Genomic DNA, 16,056 nt, shown 5'->3' on the forward strand with positions numbered 1-16,056 from the left:
AACACTAGATATGGGTAACGACAGCATGATACTGTTATAAACACCACTAGATATGGGTAACGACAGCATGATACTGTTATAAACAACACCAGATATGGGTAACGACAGTATGATACTGTTATAAACAACACTATACACCTCTGTAAACTGTGTGTTCAGTTTTATTACCTTGTTGTCATTGTAATTGTAGTTTTAGTTCTGGATTCAGGCCAGAAGGGCAACATGTGGGTAGTACAGTTGAAGAAACCCTGCTGTGTGTTGACTGTCACGGAGGCTAACGCCTGAAACCAGTAAAGTGTGTGTGTGTGTGTGTGTGTGTGTGTGTGTGTGTGTGTGTGTGTGTGTGTGTGTGTGTGCAGAGAGCAATGTGTGTGTCCTGTCAAATCTCTGTGTGTGGTGTGTGTGTGTGTGTGTGTGTGTGTGTGTGTGTGTGTGTGTGTGTGTGTGTGTGTGTGTGTGTGTGTGTGTGTGTGTGTGTGTGTGTGTGTGTGTGTGTGTGTGTGTGTGTGTGTGTGTGTGTTCTTCAGTCCGTGTGTGGGTGTCCTGCCAGAGCGATGACTAGGAGTGTGTGTGCGTGTTGTGACAGAGCAGTAACTAGGAGTAGGTGGGTGACAATAGAAGCTTGGGATTGCAGTATGCAGTCTTCAGTGGTACCATGGAGACATAGACAGTTCTAGAACACAGAGAAGTCTTTCATCTAATGCCTCTGCTATGTATTCCTCCCTCCCTTCTCCTGCTATGTATTCCTCCCTCCCTTCTCCTGCTATGTATTCCTCCCTCCCTTCTCCTGCTATGTATTCCTCCCTCCCTTCTCCTGCTATGTATTCCTCCCTCCCTTCTCCTGCTATGTACTCCTCCCTCCCTTCTCCTGCTATGTATTCCTCCCTCCCTTCTTCACTTCCTCCTCTTATTCTTCACTTCCTCACCTTTGCTCTCTCTATTCTTCTCTCCTTCTCTTTCTCCATTCCTTCAGTCCACACCCTAATTGTTTTAACACTGCAGGGCACTAACTCCAGCTTCACATTCAGTATCACAAAATCATAATCTGAAAACACTAACAGGTGCAAAGAATTATGATGATTGATGTTGATGATGATGATGACATGTGTCATACTGTAACTGAATATTCACTGATGCATGCCTTTAGTCTGAATACAAAAATTCTGGAAATAATATCAGAATTCAGTGGGGGAAGGTTCATAAATAAATCAACAACAAATAGTTTCCTCATCTCTGATATTGTTTGTCAGCGTAAATCGTTGCCATGCAAATGACAAGCAAAATATCATCAGCCACGTGACCGGGCCGGTTATAGCAGAGGCAGTAGCTTTTGCTGGTGGTCATTAAACTCCGGTTAGAATCCACCGAGTGAGCGCCTGTTTCAATGGAGGGGCGTCTACAGCGGACCGGTTGCCTTCGGAAATCTTTTGAGAGAATACATCGTTTTCATTTGACCTCCTCTCTCCTGATGTAAGGATCTACTTTTTGAAAGGACTAGTTTTACTTCCACCCCTTCGCAGCACCCGCGTTATCGCACCGATGCCCCTCTGATGTCCGCGCGGTAGCAGCAACAACCGCAGCTTCCCCAGACCCCCATCGCGTGCCACTTGCCAATGCAAACCAAGCGTACGTGGGTTGAAGCGCTCCGTGGGTAAGGATTTTCACCTTTTACAGCCTCTTATTTCATGTCTGCGTGATCTAGGTTATTATTCACCACCACCACCATTCCTATATAATTACCTATTCAGGCGTCCAGTGTAGGCTAATGAGCACGGGGAGCATCTGAGCGAGACTCTTTGAGAAGTTCTGGAATAATTCATGCCCAAGCAGATTTAAATTTATATCTATAGTCATATGTGAGCGATGGTGAAACAAAGTTTCATCAACATTTAGAATGCAAACGTTCGTGTTTTGGACACTGTGTTGATATCTGTTAATAACAAAGTGCAAAGGTCATTATCACTCTTTATCGTGTTATTTTAGCCCATACATCAGATTCCCAAAGTATTGGCTGACGTCATGGAGATAAGAGATAATCAGAAGAAAAGAGATACTGTTTTAACCAGTACTTCCCGTTTGTTTGTTCATAAAACAGGTTCAGGACATTTCTACTGTCCAGGACTTGAAGGCATACAGATAGATGCAAGTAGGCTACTGTTGGCTATAGTTTATACACATGTTCTTATTCAGAATGACTTCATTCATTGGAAGTTATTACATGTTTATTAATGAACCATCACTTTAGGGGTTGGTTGCCTGATCCTACCACTGTGCTTTACAAACCTAAGCATTTTTTTACCACGGACAAGCCACCACCCCTGCAGACTGTTCTACAGCCTGCTGTATTCCTATGGATAAATCTAGTTGATAGAACCAGTATGATAGACTACTATACAGTCCCTGCTTCCAGTCTGTACTGAAAGACTACCATACAGTCCCTGCTTCCAGTCTGTACTGAAAGACTACTATACAGTTCCTGCTTCCAGTCTGTACTGAAAGACTACTATACAGTCCCTGCTTCCAGTCTGTACTGAAAGACTACTATACAGTCCCTGCTTCTGGTCTGTACTGGTGACGACTCTGAGGCAGAGTACTCTATTCCCTATGAAGTGCACTACTTTTGACTAGAACCCCATAGAGAACTGGTCAAAAATAGTGTACTATATAGGGAATAGGGTGCCATTTGGGTATATAGGGAATAGGGTGCCATTTGGGACATAACCACACAGTGAGAGTTTCCTCCTACTTGACACAGCGAACACAGCATCCTCACCCTCCCAGCCTCTGGAACTTTCCTCCAGCGCTGCCCTGCGCTGAATAGAGCACCTGACCTCTAACCTTTAACCCCAGGGGAAGGACATTTTTAAGCCATATTAAAACAGTGGAAGTTGTGTAACTGCTTGGCTGAATTCCACCGCAGCTCAAAATTCCTAAGGCAGAAATCTTAGTCCCTTGTGCACACAACCCCCCCCCCCCCCCCCCCCAGTCTGGTGGCTAAAAATATGATGCAGGGCTCGCCGGGTCTGGGTTGGAGAATGTTTCCCAGCCACTGTGACTGACGGTCCAGACATCCGGTCACATTCAGAAGGGCTCTGATCTCTCTGGTCACTGCAGCAGAACTACAGGTCTCTCTGATCGCTGCAGCAGAACTACAGATATCTCTGGTCACTGCAGCAGAACTACAGGTTTCTCTGGTCACTGCAGCAGAACTACAGATCTCTCTGGTCACTGCAGCAGAACTACAGGTCTCTCTGGTCACTGCAGCAGAACTGCAGATCTCTCTGATCGCTGCAGCAGAACTACAGATCTCTCTGGTCACTGCAGCAGAACTACAGATCTCTCTGGTCACTGCAGCAGAACTACAGGTCTCTCTGGTCACTGCAGCAGAACTACAGGTCTCTCTGATCGCTGCAGCAGAACTACAGGTCTCTCTGATCGCTGCAGCAGAACTACAGATCTCTCTGATCGCTGCAGCAGAACTACAGATCTCTCTGGTCACTGCAGCAGAACTACAGATCTCTCTGATCACTGCAGCAGAACTACAGATCTCTCTGATCGCTGCAGCAGAACAACAGATCTTTCTGGTCCCTTTGGTCACTGTAGCAGAACTACAGATCTCTCTGATCACTGCAGCAGAACTACATGTCTCTCTGATCGCTGCAGCAGAACTACAGATCTCTCTGGTCACTGCAGCAGAACTTCAGATCTCTCTGGTCACTGCAGCAGAACTACAGGTCTCTCTGGTCACTGCAGCAGAACTACAGGTCTCTCTGATCGCTGCAGCAGAACTACAGGTCTCTCTGGTCACTGCAGCAGAACTACAGGTCTCTCTGGTCACTGCAGCAGAACTGCAGGTCTCTCTGATCGCTGCAGCAGAACTACAGATCTGTCTGGTCACTGCAGCAGAACTACAGATCTCTCTGATCTCTCTGGTTGCTGCAGCAGAACTACAGATCTGTCTGGTCGCTCCAGCAGAACTACAGATCTCTCTGATCGCTGCAGCAGAACTACAGATCTCTCTGATCTCTCTGGTCGCTGCAGCAGAACTACAGATCTCTCTGGTCACTGCAGCAGAACTACAGATCTCTCTGGTCACTGCAGCAGAACTACAGATCTCTCTGATCTCTCTGATCAATGCAGCAGAACTACAGGTCTCTCTGATCAATGCAGCAGAACTACAGATCTATCTGATCGCTGCAGCAGAACTACAGATCTGTCTGGTCACTGCAGCAGAACTACAGATCTCGCTGATCTCTCTGGTTGCTGCAGCAGAACTACAGATCTGTTTGGTCGCTCCAGCAGAACTACAGATCTCTCTGATCGCTGCAGCAGAACTACAGATCTCTCTGGTCACTGCAGCAGAACTACAGATCTCTCTGGTCACTGCAGCAGAACTACAGATCTCTCTGGTCACTGCAGCAGAACTACAGGTCTCTCTGGTCACTGCAGCAGAACTACAGATCTCTCTGGTCACTGCAGCAGAACTACAGGTCTCTCTGATCGCTGCAGCAGAACTACAGATCTCTCTGATCGCTGCAGCAGAACTACAGATCTCTCTGGTCACTGCAGCAGAACTACAGATCTCTCTGGTCACTGCAGCAGAACTACAGGTCTCTCTGTCTATAGACAGCATGACTAGTATAAGAAATAGCATCATCATATAAACAAATACTAAATCATATGTAACAGTGAGAGAATGGTCTGTTTTATCAGCTGAAAGACCCTTAATGTATTACTGGCTCCCGACATCTCACCTGTCTAGGTATTACTGGCTCACTACATCTCACCTGTCTAGGTATTACTGGCTCCCCACATCTCACCTGTCTAGGTATTACTGCATCACTACATCTCACCTGTCTAGGTATTACTGGCTCACCACATCTCACCTGTGTAGGTATTACTAGCTCACCACATCTCAACTGTCTAGGTATTACTGGATCACTACATCTCACCTGTCTAGGTATTACTGGATCACTACATCTCACCTGTCTAGGTATTACTAGCTCACCACATCTCACCTGCCTAGGTATTACTGGCTCACCACATCTCACCTGTCTAGGTATTACTGGATCACTACATCTCACCTGTCTAGGTGTTACTGGCTCACTACATCTCACCTGTCTAGGTATTACTGGCTCACCACATCTCACCTGTCTAGGTATTACTGGCTCACCACATCTCACCTGTCTAGGTATTACTGGCTCCCCACATCTCACCTGTCTAGGTTTTACTGGCTCACTACATCTCACCTGTCTAGGTATTAATGGCTCACTACATCTCACCTGTCTAGGTATTACTGGCTCCCCACATCTCACCTGTCTAGGTGTTACTGGCTCACCACATCTCACCTGTCTAGGTATTACTGGCTCCCCACATCTCACCTGTCTAGGTTTTACTGGCTCACTACATCTCACCTGTCTAGGTATTAATGGCTCACTACATCTCACCTGTCTAGGTATTACTGGCTCCCCACATCTCACCTGTCTAGGTGTTACTGGCTCACCACATCTCACCTGTCTAGGTATTACTGGCTCACTACATCTCACCTGTCTAGGTATTACTAGCTCACCACATCTCACCTGTCTAGGTATTACTGGCTCACCACATCTCACCTGTCTAGGTATTACTAGCTCACCACATCTCACCTGTCTAGGTATTACTAGCTCCCCACATCTCACCTGTCTAGGTGTTACTGGCTCACCACATCTCACATGTCTAGGTATTACTGGCTCCCCACATCTCACCTGTCTAGGTATTACGAGCTCACCACATCTCACCTGTCTAGGTATTACTAGCTCACCACATCTCACCTGTCTAGGTTTTACTGGCTCACCACATCTCACCTGTCTAGGTATTACTGGCTCACCACATCTCACCTGTCTAGGTGTTACTGGCTCACCACATCTCACCTGTCTAGGTATTACTGGCTCACCACATCTCACCTGTCTAGGTATTACTGGCTCACCACATCTCACCTGTCTAGGTATTACTGGCTCACTACATCTCACCTGTCTAGGTATTACTGGCTCCCCACATCTCACCTGTCTAGGTATTACTGGATCACTACATCTCACCTGTCTAGGTATTACTAGCTCACTACATCTCACCTGTCTAGGTATTACTGGCTCACTACATCTCACCTGTCTAGGTATTACTGGCTCACCACGTCTCACCTGTCTAGGTATTACTGGCTCACTACATCTCACCTGTCTAGGTATTACTGGCTCCCCACATCTCACCTGTCTAGGTATTACGAGCTCACCACATCTCACCTGTCTAGGTATTACTAGCTCACTACATCTCACCTGTCTAGGTATTACTGGCTCACCACATCTCACCTGTCTAGGTATTACTGGCTCACTACATCTCACCTGTCTAGGTATTACTAGCTCACCACATCTCACCTGTCTAGGTATTACTGGCTCCCCACATCTCACCTGTCTAGGTATTACTGGCTCACTACATCTCACCTGTCTAGGTATTACTAGCTCACCACATCTCACCTGTCTAGGTATTACTGGCTCACCACATCTCACCTGTCTAGGTATTACTGGCTCCCCACATCTCACCTGTCTAGGTATTACTGCATCACTACATCTCACCTGTCTAGGTATTACTGGCTCACCACATCTCACCTGTGTAGGTATTACTAGCTCACCACATCTCAACTGTCTAGGTATTACTGGATCACTACATCTCACCTGTCTAGGTATTACTGGATCACTACATCTCACCTGTCTAGGTATTACTAGCTCACCACATCTCACCTGCCTAGGTATTACTGGCTCACCACATCTCACCTGTCTAGGTATTACTGGATCACTACATCTCACCTGTCTAGGTGTTACTGGCTCACTACATCTCACCTGTCTAGGTATTACTGGCTCACCACATCTCACCTGTCTAGGTATTACTGGCTCACCACATCTCACCTGTCTAGGTATTACTGGCTCCCCACATCTCACCTGTCTAGGTTTTACTGGCTCACTACATCTCACCTGTCTAGGTATTAATGGCTCACTACATCTCACCTGTCTAGGTATTACTGGCTCCCCACATCTCACCTGTCTAGGTGTTACTGGCTCACCACATCTCACCTGTCTAGGTATTACTGGCTCCCCACATCTCACCTGTCTAGGTTTTACTGGCTCACTACATCTCACCTGTCTAGGTATTAATGGCTCACTACATCTCACCTGTCTAGGTATTACTGGCTCCCCACATCTCACCTGTCTAGGTGTTACTGGCTCACCACATCTCACCTGTCTAGGTATTACTGGCTCACTACATCTCACCTGTCTAGGTATTACTAGCTCACCACATCTCACCTGTCTAGGTATTACTGGCTCACCACATCTCACCTGTCTAGGTATTACTAGCTCACCACATCTCACCTGTCTAGGTATTACTAGCTCCCCACATCTCACCTGTCTAGGTGTTACTGGCTCACCACATCTCACATGTCTAGGTATTACTGGCTCCCCACATCTCACCTGTCTAGGTATTACGAGCTCACCACATCTCACCTGTCTAGGTATTACTAGCTCACCACATCTCACCTGTCTAGGTTTTACTGGCTCACCACATCTCACCTGTCTAGGTATTACTGGCTCACCACATCTCACCTGTCTAGGTGTTACTGGCTCACCACATCTCACCTGTCTAGGTATTACTGGCTCACCACATCTCACCTGTCTAGGTATTACTGGCTCACCACATCTCACCTGTCTAGGTATTACTGGCTCACTACATCTCACCTGTCTAGGTATTACTGGCTCCCCACATCTCACCTGTCTAGGTATTACTAGCTCACCACATCTCACCTGTCTAGGTATTACTGGCTCCCCACATCTCACCTGTCTAGGTATTACTGGCTCACCACATCTCACCTGTCTAGGTATTACTGGCTCCCCACATCTCACCAGTCTAGGTATTACTGGATCACTACATCTCACCTGTCTAGGTATTACTAGCTCACTACATCTCACCTGTCTAGGTATTACTGGCTCACTACATCTCACCTGTCTAGGTATTACTGGCTCACCACATCTCACCTGTCTAGGTATTACTGGCTCACTACATCTCACCTGTCTAGGTATTACTGGCTCCCCACATCTCACCTGTCTAGGTATTACGAGCTCACCACATCTCACCTGTCTAGGTATTACTAGCTCACCACATCTCACCTGTCTAGGTTTTACTGGCTCACCACATCTCACCTGTCTAGGTATTACTGGCTCACCACATCTCACCTGTCTAGGTGTTACTGGCTCACCACATCTCACCTGTCTAGGTATTACTGGCTCCCCACATCTCACCTGTCTAGGTATTACTGGCTCACCACATCTCACCTGTCTAGGTATTACTGGCTCACCACATCTCACCTGTCTAGGTATTACTGGCTCACTACATCTCACCTGTCTAGGTATTACTGGCTCCCCACATCTCACCTGTCTAGGTATTACTAGCTCACCACATCTCACCTGTCTAGGTATTACTGGCTCCCCACATCTCACCTGTCTAGGTATTACTGGCTCACCACATCTCACCTGTCTAGGTATTACTGGCTCCCCACATCTCACCAGTCTAGGTATTACTGGATCACTACATCTCACCTGTCTAGGTATTACTAGCTCACTACATCTCACCTGTCTAGGTATTACTGGCTCACTACATCTCACCTGTCTAGGTATTACTGGCTCACCACATCTCACCTGTCTAGGTATTACTGGCTCACTACATCTCACCTGTCTAGGTATTACTAGCTCACCACATCTCACCTGTCTAGGTATTACTGGCTCCCCACATCTCACCTGTCTAGGTATTACTGGCTCACTACATCTCACCTGTCTAGGTATTACTAGCTCACCACATCTCACCTGTCTAGGTATTACTGGCTCACCACATCTCACCTGTCTAGGTATTACTGGCTCCCCACATCTCACCTGTCTAGGTATTACTGCATCACTACATCTCACCTGTCTAGGTATTACTGGCTCACCACATCTCACCTGTGTAGGTATTACTAGCTCACCACATCTCAACTGTCTAGGTATTACTGGATCACTACATCTCACCTGTCTAGGTATTACTGGATCACTACATCTCACCTGTCTAGGTATTACTAGCTCACCACATCTCACCTGCCTAGGTATTACTGGCTCACCACATCTCACCTGTCTAGGTATTACTGGATCACTACATCTCACCTGTCTAGGTGTTACTGGCTCACTACATCTCACCTGTCTAGGTATTACTGGCTCACCACATCTCACCTGTCTAGGTATTACTGGCTCACCACATCTCACCTGTCTAGGTATTACTGGCTCCCCACATCTCACCTGTCTAGGTTTTACTGGCTCACTACATCTCACCTGTCTAGGTATTAATGGCTCACTACATCTCACCTGTCTAGGTATTACTGGCTCCCCACATCTCACCTGTCTAGGTGTTACTGGCTCACCACATCTCACCTGTCTAGGTATTACTGGCTCCCCACATCTCACCTGTCTAGGTTTTACTGGCTCACTACATCTCACCTGTCTAGGTATTAATGGCTCACTACATCTCACCTGTCTAGGTATTACTGGCTCCCCACATCTCACCTGTCTAGGTGTTACTGGCTCACCACATCTCACATGTCTAGGTATTACTGGCTCCCCACATCTCACCTGTCTAGGTATTACGAGCTCACCACATCTCACCTGTCTAGGTATTACTAGCTCACCACATCTCACCTGTCTAGGTTTTACTGGCTCACCACATCTCACCTGTCTAGGTATTACTGGCTCACCACATCTCACCTGTCTAGGTGTTACTGGCTCACCACATCTCACCTGTCTAGGTATTACTGGCTCACCACATCTCACCTGTCTAGGTATTACTGGCTCACCACATCTCACCTGTCTAGGTATTACTGGCTCACCACATCTCACCTGTCTAGGTATTACTGGCTCCCCACATCTCACCTGTCTAGGTATTACTAGCTCACCACATCTCACCTGTCTAGGTATTACTGGCTCCCCACATCTCACCTGTCTAGGTATTACTGGCTCACCACATCTCACCTGTCTAGGTATTACTGGCTCCCCACATCTCACCAGTCTAGGTATTACTGGATCACCACATCTCACCTGTCTAGGTATTACTAGCTCACTACATCTCACCTGTCTAGGTATTACTGGCTCACTACATCTCACCTGTCTAGGTATTACTGGCTCACCACATCTCACCTGTCTAGGTATTACTGGCTCACTACATCTCACCTGTCTAGGTATTACTGGCTCCCCACATCTCACCTGTCTAGGTATTACGAGCTCACCACATCTCACCTGTCTAGGTATTACTAGCTCACCACATCTCACCTGTCTAGGTTTTACTGGCTCACCACATCTCACCTGTCTAGGTATTACTGGCTCACCACATCTCACCTGTCTAGGTGTTACTGGCTCACCACATCTCACCTGTCTAGGTATTACTGGCTCCCCACATCTCACCTGTCTAGGTATTACTGGCTCACCACATCTCACCTGTCTAGGTATTACTGGCTCACCACATCTCACCTGTCTAGGTATTACTGGCTCACTACATCTCACCTGTCTAGGTATTACTGGCTCCCCACATCTCACCTGTCTAGGTATTACTAGCTCACCACATCTCACCTGTCTAGGTATTACTGGCTCCCCACATCTCACCTGTCTAGGTATTACTGGCTCACCACATCTCACCTGTCTAGGTATTACTGGCTCCCCACATCTCACCAGTCTAGGTATTACTGGATCACTACATCTCACCTGTCTAGGTATTACTAGCTCACTACATCTCACCTGTCTAGGTATTACTGGCTCACTACATCTCACCTGTCTAGGTATTACTGGCTCACCACATCTCACCTGTCTAGGTATTACTGGCTCACTACATCTCACCTGTCTAGGTATTACTAGCTCACCACATCTCACCTGTCTAGGTATTACTGGCTCCCCACATCTCACCTGTCTAGGTATTACTGGCTCACTACATCTCACCTGTCTAGGTATTACTAGCTCACCACATCTCACCTGTCTAGGTATTACTGGCTCACCACATCTCACCTGTCTAGGTATTACTGGCTCCCCACATCTCACCTGTCTAGGTATTACTGCATCACTACATCTCACCTGTCTAGGTATTACTGGCTCACCACATCTCACCTGTGTAGGTATTACTAGCTCACCACATCTCAACTGTCTAGGTATTACTGGATCACTACATCTCACCTGTCTAGGTATTACTGGATCACTACATCTCACCTGTCTAGGTATTACTAGCTCACCACATCTCACCTGCCTAGGTATTACTGGCTCACCACATCTCACCTGTCTAGGTATTACTGGATCACTACATCTCACCTGTCTAGGTGTTACTTGCTCACTACATCTCACCTGTCTAGGTATTACTGGCTCACCACATCTCACCTGTCTAGGTATTACTGGCTCACCACATCTCACCTGTCTAGGTATTACTGGCTCCCCACATCTCACCTGTCTAGGTTTTACTGGCTCACTACATCTCACCTGTCTAGGTATTAATGGCTCACTACATCTCACCTGTCTAGGTATTACTGGCTCCCCACATCTCACCTGTCTAGGTGTTACTGGCTCACCACATCTCACCTGTCTAGGTATTACTGGCTCCCCACATCTCACCTGTCTAGGTTTTACTGGCTCACTACATCTCACCTGTCTAGGTATTAATGGCTCACTACATCTCACCTGTCTAGGTATTACTGGCTCCCCACATCTCACCTGTCTAGGTGTTACTGGCTCACCACATCTCACCTGTCTAGGTATTACTGGCTCACTACATCTCACCTGTCTAGGTATTACTAGCTCACCACATCTCACCTGTCTAGGTATTACTGGCTCACCACATCTCACCTGTCTAGGTATTACTAGCTCACCACATCTCACCTGTCTAGGTATTACTAGCTCCCCACATCTCACCTGTCTAGGTGTTACTGGCTCACCACATCTCACATGTCTAGGTATTACTGGCTCCCCACATCTCACCTGTCTAGGTATTACGAGCTCACCACATCTCACCTGTCTAGGTATTACTAGCTCACCACATCTCACCTGTCTAGGTTTTACTGGCTCACCACATCTCACCTGTCTAGGTATTACTGGCTCACCACATCTCACCTGTCTAGGTGTTACTGGCTCACCACATCTCACCTGTCTAGGTATTACTGGCTCACCACATCTCACCTGTCTAGGTATTACTGGCTCACCACATCTCACCTGTCTAGGTATTACTGGCTCACTACATCTCACCTGTCTAGGTATTACTGGCTCCCCACATCTCACCTGTCTAGGTATTACTAGCTCACCACATCTCACCTGTCTAGGTATTACTGGCTCCCCACATCTCACCTGTCTAGGTATTACTGGCTCACCACATCTCACCTGTCTAGGTATTACTGGCTCCCCACATCTCACCAGTCTAGGTATTACTGGATCACTACATCTCACCTGTCTAGGTATTACTAGCTCACTACATCTCACCTGTCTAGGTATTACTGGCTCACTACATCTCACCTGTCTAGGTATTACTGGCTCACCACATCTCACCTGTCTAGGTATTACTGGCTCACTACATCTCACCTGTCTAGGTATTACTGGCTCCCCACATCTCACCTGTCTAGGTATTACGAGCTCACCACATCTCACCTGTCTAGGTATTACTAGCTCACCACATCTCACCTGTCTAGGTTTTACTGGCTCACCACATCTCACCTGTCTAGGTATTACTGGCTCACCACATCTCACCTGTCTAGGTGTTACTGGCTCACCACATCTCACCTGTCTAGGTATTACTGGCTCCCCACATCTCACCTGTCTAGGTATTACTGGCTCACCACATCTCACCTGTCTAGGTATTACTGGCTCACCACATCTCACCTGTCTAGGTATTACTGGCTCACCACATCTCACCTGTCTAGGTATTACTGGCTCACTACATCTCACCTGTCTAGGTATTACTGGCTCCCCACATCTCACCTGTCTAGGTATTACTAGCTCACCACATCTCACCTGTCTAGGTATTACTGGCTCCCCACATCTCACCTGTCTAGGTATTACTGGCTCACCACATCTCACCTGTCTAGGTATTACTGGCTCCCCACATCTCACCAGTCTAGGTATTACTGGATCACTACATCTCACCTGTCTAGGTATTACTAGCTCACTACATCTCACCTGTCTAGGTATTACTGGCTCACTACATCTCACCTGTCTAGGTATTACTGGCTCACCACATCTCACCTGTCTAGGTATTACTGGCTCACTACATCTCACCTGTCTAGGTATTACTAGCTCACCACATCTCACCTGTCTAGGTATTACTGGCTCCCCACATCTCACCTGTCTAGGTATTACTGGCTCACTACATCTCACCTGTCTAGGTATTACTAGCTCACCACATCTCACCTGTCTAGGTATTACTGGCTCACCACATCTCACCTGTCTAGGTATTACTGGCTCCCCACATCTCACCTGTCTAGGTATTACTAGCTCACCACATCTCACCTGTCTAGGTATTTAGTGACATCACACTTCACCCCTACCTACATGTACAAATTACCTCAACTAACCTGTTCCCCGCACACTGACTCGGTACCGGTACCCCGTGTATATAACCTCATTGTTGTTGTTATGTTACTTTTTATTATACTTTAGTTTATTTGGTAAATATTTTGTTAACTCTTCTTGAACTGCATTGTTGGTTAAGGGCTTGTAAGTAAGCATTTCACTGTAAGGTCTACACCTGTTGTATTCGGCGCATGTGACAAATAAAGTTTGATTTGATCTCACCTGTCTAGGTATTTAGTGACATCACATCTCACCTGTCCTCTCCCTTTCTCCTCTTCTAGGTCTCCCTTCTCTATGGCCTCTTTTCCCTCTATCCCATCCCCCCTTCCCCTCCTCTCCCTCTTCCTCCTCCTCTCCATCCCTCCAGTGGCTCCTATCCAGCCCCAATGGCCCCTGCAGCGCGTCCCTGTGGTCTTACCCCAGGTGACAGAGGACCGCCCCGCCCCCCACTTCCAGGCTGACGCCCGATTGGACGTCACCTCCCCATGTGACCCGGAATGCCACAAGAAGGCTCTTCCCCCCAGCTACTGGGACCTGCGTAGCATCCTGTCATACGAGACACTCCATAGCAACGGTCGCCTCACCGAAACCGCCGTGGGGATCTACGGGTACACCGCCCGCCCCCAGACCACGCCAGCACTGCCTTCCCGACGCAAACGTCAGATCTTTGGCCATGACGGGCGTTTCAGCATCGTAGGGCAAGACTTCCTGTTGAACTACCCATTCTCGGCAGCGGTCAAGCTGTCCACCGGGTGTTCCGGAACACTGGTGGGCGACCGGCACGTTCTGACCGCCGCCCACTGCGTCCACGACGGGAAGAACTACGTGAAAGGGGCGCAAAAGCTCCGGGTGGGTTTCCTGAAGCCAAAGCAGCGTGACTCTCCCAATCCTGCCTCTGCCACCAATGCATCCAACGCCCATCCATCACCCCCAGATAAGATGAAGTTCCAGTGGATTCGTGCCAAGCGCACCCACGTGCCCAAAGGCTGGATCAAGGGCAACGGCAACGACATCGGAATGGACTACGACTACGCCTTATTAGAGCTCAAGAAGGCCCACAAAAGACGCCACATGAAGCTGGGCGTCTCCCCGCCGGCGAAGCAACTGCCCGGGCGCAGGGTCCAGTTCTCCGGCTATGACAACGACCGGCCGGGCCAGCTGGTCTACCGGTTCTGCCGGGCTGGAGAGGAGACGCCAGACCTTCTCTACCAGCACTGTGATGCCCAGCCCGGGGCCAGCGGCTCGGGGATTTACGCTCGTATGTGGGACCGGAGGAGGCGGCGCTGGGAGAGGAAGGTGATCGGGGTGTTCTCAGGGCACCAGTGGGTGGATCGAGACGGGGCGTTGCAGGAGTTTAACGTGGCGGTGAGGGTGACACCTCTGAAATACGCCCAGATCTGCTACTGGATCAAGGGAAACTATGTAGACTGCCGAGAAGGATGAGGAAGAGGTGGACATGTCATGCACATACTGTACACACACACAGAGATACACACACAAGGAGGATTGATGGAGGAGAAAGTGAAGGGGGTCTTCACTTCCCTTGCTGAGGAAGTGAAGTTGACCAGTGGACATGTCATTCATACACATGCAGTACACACTTCATCATGCATTAATACTGTTTCATTACTAATACATCCATCGTTCTGCATGCAGACATCCTCCCAAAACACAACTAGAACCACTCACATTTACACCCAGGAAGTCCTTCTGTACATACATCCTCACTAACCCTTTCCATCGTACATGAAATAAAATGTACAAATGTATTCGTGCCCTTCTTACTGCATGATCAACACTGTGCTTTGAAACACAACTGAAAGGTCTTATGACTGAGCTTTAGAAGATGGCTTTGACCAGGGACTCCCTGGACCAACGTGTCATGATGGTGAAGAGAACATTTACTGCACTGAAAGAAAGGATGAAATAAGAGGAACAAGACGTGTAAGAGATTGGTGGAGAGACAGACGCAGTTTCACTGCTAATTCTATAGATTGTCAGAGCTCTGTTGGGACATCTCTTTTTTTCTCTGTTATTGCCAATGAATGTAACCCTGTCATCAACCAAAGGTGCTACCCTGCTCTTCAAAAATGTAAACTCAAGGTATAGACTGTCACAGTACAAACTGTTGGTTTTTCAAATGGACCAGAGTAAAATATCCATAACTCCCTCTGCTGGGCCAAATACAATACTACAGGCCACTCTGCTGCGTAGCACCAGAGTGTTGACCCTGTCGTATACTGACCCTGTCGTATACTGACCCTGTCGTACTGACCCTCAACTACTCATGATATGCACTTTGTCAAACTTTATGGGTGAGCTATTTTTCTGTTTCAAAAACAATTGTGCAGTGATAAATATATCAACTTTATAATGCTTTGGAATAAAATGCATAATGCAGTTTTGCTAATGGGTCTTTGTGGTTTCA

General features: G+C 47.7%; 1 protein-coding gene across 1 annotated transcript; it reads left to right on the forward strand.

The window, feature by feature from the left end:
* The first annotated feature begins 1,327 nt into the window (after positions 1 to 1,327).
* LOC106598227 (serine protease 23) lies at positions 1,328 to 16,038 on the forward strand. Its single transcript, XM_045699490.2, has 2 exons — positions 1,328 to 1,651; positions 13,910 to 16,038. The coding sequence occupies exons 1-2, from the start codon at positions 1,614 to 1,616 to the stop codon at positions 15,069 to 15,071; spliced, it is 1,200 nt and encodes a 399-aa protein (XP_045555446.1). The 5' UTR covers positions 1,328 to 1,613; the 3' UTR covers positions 15,072 to 16,038.
* The last annotated feature ends 18 nt before the right edge of the window (positions 16,039 to 16,056 follow it).

This window comes from Salmo salar, chromosome 17 (assembly GCF_965601325.2).
Source record: "Salmo salar chromosome 17, fSalSal1, whole genome shotgun sequence".
Lineage (NCBI taxonomy): Eukaryota > Metazoa > Chordata > Actinopteri > Salmoniformes > Salmonidae > Salmo > Salmo salar.

Bases quoted from the DNA above. Each gene is read 5' to 3' on its own strand.
- LOC106598227 (XM_045699490.2), top strand. From the start codon at position 1,614: ATGCAAACCAAGCGTACGTGGGTTGAAGCGCTCCGTGG. The intron at 1,652-13,909 runs GTAAGGATTTTC...CTCCTCTTCTAG, and splicing joins TGGGTTGAAGCGCTCCGTGG to GTCTCCCTTCTCTATGGCCT.